Source organism: Diutina rugosa, assembly GCF_008704595.1.
Source record: "Diutina rugosa strain CBS 613 chromosome Unknown scaffold11_size279379, whole genome shotgun sequence".
In the NCBI taxonomy this organism is placed as follows: domain Eukaryota; kingdom Fungi; phylum Ascomycota; class Pichiomycetes; order Serinales; family Debaryomycetaceae; genus Diutina; species Diutina rugosa.
Window position 1 is genome coordinate 209,962 of NW_022995208.1, and position 7,197 is coordinate 217,158.

Sequence of the window (7,197 nt, forward strand, 5' to 3'; positions counted from 1 at the left end):
AAGAAAGTGGGATTCCACCACGTTTATTTCGTGATCTGACAGCGAAGTGGTGTTAGTAGCACCTGCATGATTCTTTCTAACTACAAGTGTTGTATCTATAGGTCGTCATTTATCATAGCACTTCTAGTTACCGGCGCTGGCGTTTAATTGCCAGGCAGGCACGCCGACGTTCTTTAAAGCGTCCTTCACTTTCGCGTCAGCCTCCTTGTCGGTGGCATTGACTTGCCACGAAGGAATGCCAGGCTTCTCCGCCGTCGACGAGCCCTCTTCAGGAGCGGGCGACTCAGCCTTTTCCAGTAATTCCTCCTGGGTCTTGTGCTGCATTTGCCAAGCAGGAATGCCGCCGGCAGTGACGTTGCCTACGGTGACAGGCTTCGACAAAGCGGGAGAAGATTCCCTCTTGGGTTCGGTGGTGGCGGCAGCGGGGGTAGCGGGCTTGTCGTCCTTGGAGTTGTTGTTGTTGAGGGTCTCAGCCGCAGAGGGAGCCGCCGCCGGAGTAGGCAGAGTGGCCTTCTTGTTGGCCATGCTCTTCTTGAGAATTTCCAGGGCCAGAGGGATCAGCGAGACGGGGGCGATCTTACGGGCAGGGCCCAGTTGCTGTTCAGCACGGGTCTTGATCAATTGCTTAAGACTTTGCAATTCCTCGTTGATGTCCAGGAGTTCGTCCTTGATGTTGTTCTTAGTGAAACCCATGTTCTTTTCGATGCTGTTGCTCAAGTTGTCGATTTCAAGCTTCATCAACCGCATGTCGTCGTCAAATTTGAGCTTATCCTTGTTGTATTTGGACAAGAAGTCGTTGACGTTGTCAATGACAATGTCCACCTCTTTAAGCTTGGTGTCGTTAGCTTCTTTCATCGCCGCTTGGTCCTCGGCCAATTGCTCCAAAAGCTTATCGATCTTAGCAAATTCTTCATCGATGTTCTGCTTGTCCAGTTCAATCAGTTCAAGCGAGGGCGGCACAATGGTCGGGAGCAAGTACTTGGTGAATACCTGGTACAACCCGTAGGTGACACCGGCGGTGGCGGTGGCCATGATAAAGTAGTCCTTCCACAGACGCTCAGGCACCTGAGGAGGAGCACCGTAGTAGTCAATGGGCGGCGCCGGTTGCGCCACCGGCATCGGGGCTTGGGTGTTGGCGGTGGTGTTAGTCTGTTGCTGGGTTGCCACTTGAGTCAGCTGACCCTGTTCGGCGTTGTATCGTTGCAACGCGGCCTCGATCTCCTGGTTGTTCAACCCTTTAGACTCCAAGAACTCCACCCGCTTGGTGAACGGAGCATTTGCCACGCCCGGGTCCTTAAGGAACTGGACGGCGCTGTTGATCAAGTCCTCGTTCATGACCGTTGTCTTTGGTTCCTCGGATGGAAAAACTGTGTGGGGTATCTAGTGAGCGAGCGGTGCGGGCCCTTCAACTGTGTGCAGGAACAAGCTTACCCCCACCACTGTTGACAGGCATGTGAGGGTTGCTGAAATCGATGACCTCGAGCAATAACAACGGCATACTCAGTTTGACACTGTTAAACCTTATTGATATGGTGTTTACAATTGGTAGTCAATACTAGGTGGTGCAACGTGACACAATGGTCATGGTAGCAGTCACAAACGTCTATACTATGATAAATCTGTTTTAGTACCGGCTAAAGGTACTGTTTTACTGCTTGTAGCACTATGTACAGAGTTTCGAGTTGTAAAGGCCCGCGGCACGGATGAGTTCTTCGTAGACACACCATGAGATCGCCGCCGAGAGCCCTTTACGGCCAAGACGCAACGACAACCCGCGGAATAAATTAAGGAAACCACCCGGCTCGCCGCAGAGCTGGCGAGTAGCCCCAGCGAAGGTGAGCTGATTGTTAAGCTGAAGACGAGTCTTGATGGCGTCAAAAGGACCCGTGACCGTGGTCGCGAGTGATGCAGCGATAAATGCCAGGGCTGAGTTAACCACCAGCGATGACGACGATACCAGTAATCCCGATAACATCTGGGGGAGTTCGGCTTTACTGGCCTCGTAGAAAAGGACATAGAGCCCCGCATAGGGCAGATCGCGAGCCAATGTCGCCATCGACCCGGTGAAAAAGTTTCTTATTGACCCACGAGGGTGGCCATCGTAGTACGTTCCCAACACTGCCTCCTTCATCAGTCGGTAGTGGTACATGTTGGACTCGTAACGGGTCTTGATCACGGTGATTGGCATCGTGACATAGCCGACAAGGGCGCGAGCCACGAACCCTGTCAGCAAGTTTTCCAACGGCGAAAGCTTAGGCAACACCAGCGACGCGTTGGTGGCAATGGCAGTGCCTGAACGACGAGCTTTATAGCCAGCAAGCGCCAGTCTAGCTTTCAGCAAACAGGTAAAATAGAGACCGGCGCCAACACCGGTGCGGAGCATCAGCGGCACCACGCCTCGCCATAACTCCTTAATCCGAGTAAGCTTAGCAAGTTCGCCTTTCAACGTCACCCTCACCACCGTCAGCAGCAGCAGTTGTTGCTGTTGGAGGCGGGTTTTGAGGAGATCGAGCGGCTGGAGAGCGGTGGCGGAAATGAAGCCAGCAATGCCTCCCAGGATCAAGTTGACGGTAGTGGTGGGTCCTTTAATCGGCTGCTTCACCGGCTGAGGCGCCGGCAGCGCTGGCGGAAGGGGGATGATGTCTGTAGGTTGAGTCAACGCCGGCGAAAGCGACACCGAGGGGGCGACATTCGGCGCCAGAGACTTGGTCATCGACGGGAAGCTCTGGTAGAGGCTGAGGTGAGGGCAATGGCAGCGAGACTCCCGAGGCCGAGGGGTTCGTAAAGGGTGTGGATGGGGTTTGGGTTGCTGCGACCGAGAGTGGCACCGGGTCGAGGAATGAAGCCCGGAGAGACCGAGGCAGATGGCACAATGCAGTCAGTTTGTGGGGATGTGAAGCGAGAGATAAGGGAGGAGGGAAAAGATAAGCGATAAGCAGATGTAGCCTAAGCGTGATGCGGTGTCTATAAGCTATGAGTTGAGTGGGTGAGAAAGATGTCTCAGATGAGCTCATCGGATCGGAGCCATGCGAACCCCGAAAATGTGGGGGACGAAATGGTTCCGCTTTTGTGCAATTATCGACGGTTGCCAAATGGGGTCAAACGAACACTATATTAAAACTCAGTTTGCTCGAGGAAGTGGAGCAGACGAGGGTGCATCACAAGCGCTTCGTCAATGGGTGGGAGGCCCACACCCCCAAGCCGGGAGAGAGCTGCTAACGCCAAGTACGAGTGGAGAGGATCAGGCACGGCTACACCGTCTTTAGAGAAACCCCCAAACATCAGGTGTTGCATTTTGGTGAGAAGCCACGTCTTTGCCGCTTCCTTATCGATATAGTCTTCGGCGCCAAGAATGGCAAGCAGACCCATACACCACCACAGATAGCAGGTGTCACCCAACTTGTTTTCTCGACCATTGAACAGGCCTCGCTGGCTTCGGTCATAGTATTCGTAATCGCCCCAAGTAAAGCCTTTGTCGTCGCTATCGTAGTCCACCTGTCGATGGACAAGCCAATCCACGGTTTGCTGCCACTGACTGCGCTCAAACTGATAGCCAGCGAGCTTTAATGCTGCTAATCCGCAGAACGTGAACCCAAGATGAGGCTCGGCCCCAATGGACAGGGCCATGCCGCCGTTAAAACTGACCCGCTCGAGCACATAGTCCACCGTCAGGGGAAGTACTGGTTGTTTGACCATGGCGGCGATCCCCAGCGCCATGTATACCTGACGAAGATCAGGCTCGCCTTGCGGCTGAGTTTGCTCGCGGCCACTAAGCGCTGGGTAGACGCGTCCATCTTCACCCAGACACAATTGGAGAAACCTCATCACCTTTTTCGGCTTGATTTTCTCAGCGTAGCCTGGCCATTGAAGCTGAAGGAGACAAGTAAGGGCGAAAAACGTCGCTGAGACGTAGGCTAGATCGTAGGCGCCGGCGCCGCTGAAATGAGCCGTGGGTCGGAACCCCTGCCACTCGTCAGTCTCAATGACAAACTTGTCGTATATATGGTCGGCTACCGCTCGGTAGTATTGCCGATCACCTTCGCTCATCGGCTTATCCTCAGGTGACACCATCGCCTCGCCATGGAGACAGAAGTAGACAAGCGCAAGAAAATTGGCATCTTCAGACAGGGCCTGGGCTGGGAACGCCGCAAGACATCGTTGGAAGTACCGGATGTGCTTGTCAACCTGGAGGGCCTCCTTCTCCATTATACACACTGCTCGTGAGATTGAATTTGGCGATAGTTCTATGCAGTCTCACTGTTCCTATTTTTTCCAAATACCGATATCGCCTCACTCACAATGGGATACGAAGTTTACATGGAAGAGCAAATTGAGTGGGGTTGACGATGCAATCGATAATTAGGTTATCCCGGTAGTTTCGCCGACGACGGTCGCCGCGTCATTAGCCTGCGAGGGGTCGCTGGACTCCGCCATGTTCTGGTTTTTTGTGTCGCTGAAAGACGACATGAAGTTTATCCGAAGCACCCCTTAGTGTCCGATGCCTTGCGCTAATGGAATACTCGGCAACGGTCGAATTGGCAAACTGCTGATACTTTCAACCACAAAAACACGCTGGGAAGATCATCCGTGACATTGTGCTGGCGGTGACCTCAATATGCACAGGGAGTGCGATTATGTGAGCACTAAATCGCTCATTATATGGCTGGCTTGTTTGTAAATCAAATGGTAAACATTGGAAGTTTCGGCTCATCAACAAGATAGGCACATAGCCTCAGCCAGCGACGTTGTTGATTCCTCTGAATGCTCCTCAGTAGTCTGATAAGCGACGCAAGTTGGGGTCGGCAAGGGGCTCAGGCAGACGCGTGTACCAACAGGATTTCATGTAGGGAGCGCGCTCTGATGACGTGCGAGATGTATCACCCCCGCCAAAGTCCTACCTTAAACGGCGGGAAACACCTCTGTAAATTGCGCCCATGAAGGTTGAGCCATGTTTTTCATTTCGATGTTAGTGGCAATTTTCGCTGCTGACACTGCCTAGCAACCCAACTAAAACATTCGCGATCAGCGCGAATAGTTCTCACATATGACACAATTCAGTGCGAGGTCATAGTACAGCGATTTCAGGTGAGTGCAGCACCGCGTACAATAGCCCCCTACCAGCAGCCGAGTTCACAGCCACGGCCTTCACACAGATTTCGATTATGTGCACACCACCTCCGCTCAGCCGCCGATTCCTCCGGGGATGTCGCTATTTCCTCAAACTGGGTCCTCGGGCGGGTTTGCATATCGCGAGGTTTGGACACCACGACCATGTTTCCGAGGACCAAAGTACGAGCCCTCTGAGACCTTCAATTGGTCAAATTAGGTCTAACTTAACGTAGAAATCACTTCCTAATGGTCGTATGGACATTGGCAGCGACATCGTACGGTTCTAATAACACAATGCAGTGAATCGTTCGTCAGCATTCCTTGTCCCCGTCACGTTTAGCCGTCCCGGGGTTAATAGCCTCGTCCCTGTCTCCTATTATTAGCAAAATAAAGCATTTTTTTTCACGAGCCAGCGTTGACAGCCCCTATCGTCTGTTCATATGCAATCCGTCGTTGCTTGCGAGGCTTGCGAGGCGAAGTGTTTCGGTGGTGGCGGTGACTTCATCAAAGCCGTGGGTACAAAGCGGTGGAGGTTGCTCTTTACGGGTTCACGATGCGGTGAAAGGAGCACGTTGCTCATAGAATGCACAGGGGGGCGTGGAGATGCGCAAGGGAGAGTGGGGTGAGAGCGTGGGGGAACTTTGAGAAACACGTAGAACCATCTGCGCCGTGTGATTCGCTGCTGTGGTTGAAATACTCATGCTGATGGTTACGACCACGAGCAATCGCCACCGCCTCCATTGCCAGCCCGCCGCTGATATAGACACGGTTTACAATGCACAACGCGAAAGCAATTTGCAAGTTCGCCATACGAGGTGGTGGGAAAGTAGGTCTGTGGCGTCAATTTGAGAGACGCGACTAAGCTTGCGGTTTATTGTGTTTAGTTCAAGCCGACACCACTGTTTTTTTTGTCGAAACCCTAATTGCGGTCGGGGGTCTTAACCATATCGCGTTGCCAAAATGCCGGATTCATTTTCACAGCTCCCCTTAACCTTCTGGGCAGTGTCGTCGTCAACATTCTCCTCGTGTGCTTTCTCCATCGTAACCCAACTTTATCACACAGCAATCCCGCCACACTTTTTCACGCCAACCACGACAGGCTGTGATTTTGGTGATCTAGTAAGCCATACTATTCCTGTGACCGCATCTGGATAAATTACGTGGAATTTTGGAGCCTCACGCAACGGGGGCGTCTCCGCGAACAGGGGTTCTCAACTGTGTTGGCAAGTCTCGCCCTTCGACAATAGCGTAAACGCGGTGAGCGCGGGCAGTGCTACCTGTATCGTGATACTGTACCATTAGATCATCGACATTTCACTAGTGTACAGGAAAGACAAAAAAGTAAAACCAATGAGGCTGGCACCTCATTTGCCCGACCAAGCTGTACTAATAACCAACCCACTAATGCTTCAGCTCTGAAATTTTCTTTTCAGCCGGTTTGTGCTTTGTTTACCTTCTCCAAGACGAGGGATATTCGACATGGCTCGGCGGTTCCTGAACCCTCGCGTACCGAAAATGCTGCCAGGGCTTCAATGTTGACAAGCTTAAAAAATATATGCACCTTGACCACATGGGGAAGTGGGCAGTACGGGACTGGGGCGGTTCGTTTTCGGCTATATATATGCCCATTAAGTCTCCCCCCGACTAATCTTTCATCGGTAAAATGAAGTTCGCTCAAGTTTTGGCTCTCACCGCTGCTACTGCTTTCGCTGCCACTGTGGAAGTCACTGAAACCGCCTCTGGCCAAGAAGCCGCTGCCTCGGGTGCTGAACCCTCGGGTGCCGCCGAATCGTCGGGCGCTGGTGCCGAATCGTCGGGCGCCGCCAAGTCGTCTGGCGCTGGTGCCGAATCCTCGGGTGCCGCTGAATCTGGCGCTGAATCGTCGGGTGCTGGTGCCGAATCGTCGGGTGCTGCTCAATCGTCGGGCGCCGCCGAATCCGGTGCCGAATCGTCGGGTGCTGCTGCCTCGTCTGGTGCTGAAGAATCCGGTGCCGAATCGTCGGGTGCCGCTGAATCGTCGGGCGCTGGCGCCTCGGAATCGGGTGCCGAATCGTCGGGTGCTGCCAAGTCGTCGGGTGCCGCTGAATC

At 53.2% G+C, this 7,197-nt stretch overlaps 4 protein-coding genes across 4 annotated transcripts in view; 1 reads left to right on the top strand and 3 right to left on the bottom strand. All coding sequences in view use genetic code 12, as the record gives it.

Annotated features, from left to right (window-relative positions):
- Window positions 1-123: 123 nt before the first annotated feature.
- Window positions 124-1,335, bottom strand: PEX14 (Pex14p; the record flags this gene model as incomplete). The annotated part of the gene is made up of 1 exon (XM_034158292.1): window positions 124-1,335. One exon carries the CDS (start codon window positions 1,333-1,335, stop codon window positions 124-126), a length of 1,212 nt encoding a protein of 403 aa, XP_034009946.1.
- Window positions 1,336-1,663: 328 nt separating this feature from the next.
- DIURU_005323 (uncharacterized protein) lies at window positions 1,664-2,713 on the bottom strand (the record flags this gene model as incomplete). The annotated part of the gene is made up of 1 exon (XM_034158293.1): window positions 1,664-2,713. One exon carries the CDS (start codon window positions 2,711-2,713, stop codon window positions 1,664-1,666), a length of 1,050 nt encoding a protein of 349 aa, XP_034009947.1.
- A 401-nt stretch (window positions 2,714-3,114) lies between these two features.
- Window positions 3,115-4,206, bottom strand: CDC43 (protein geranylgeranyltransferase type I subunit; the record flags this gene model as incomplete). The annotated part of the gene is made up of 1 exon (XM_034158294.1): window positions 3,115-4,206. One exon carries the CDS (start codon window positions 4,204-4,206, stop codon window positions 3,115-3,117), a length of 1,092 nt encoding a protein of 363 aa, XP_034009948.1.
- Window positions 4,207-6,772: 2,566 nt separating this feature from the next.
- DIURU_005325 (uncharacterized protein) overlaps window positions 6,773-7,197 on the top strand; it is a gene marked incomplete at both ends in the record, with an annotated part of 666 nt that continues 241 nt past the window's right edge. The window contains one exon of the mRNA XM_034158295.1: window positions 6,773-7,197. This exon is cut by the window's right edge and continues 241 nt beyond it. Coding sequence (XP_034009949.1) covers window positions 6,773-7,197 — 425 coding nt within the window.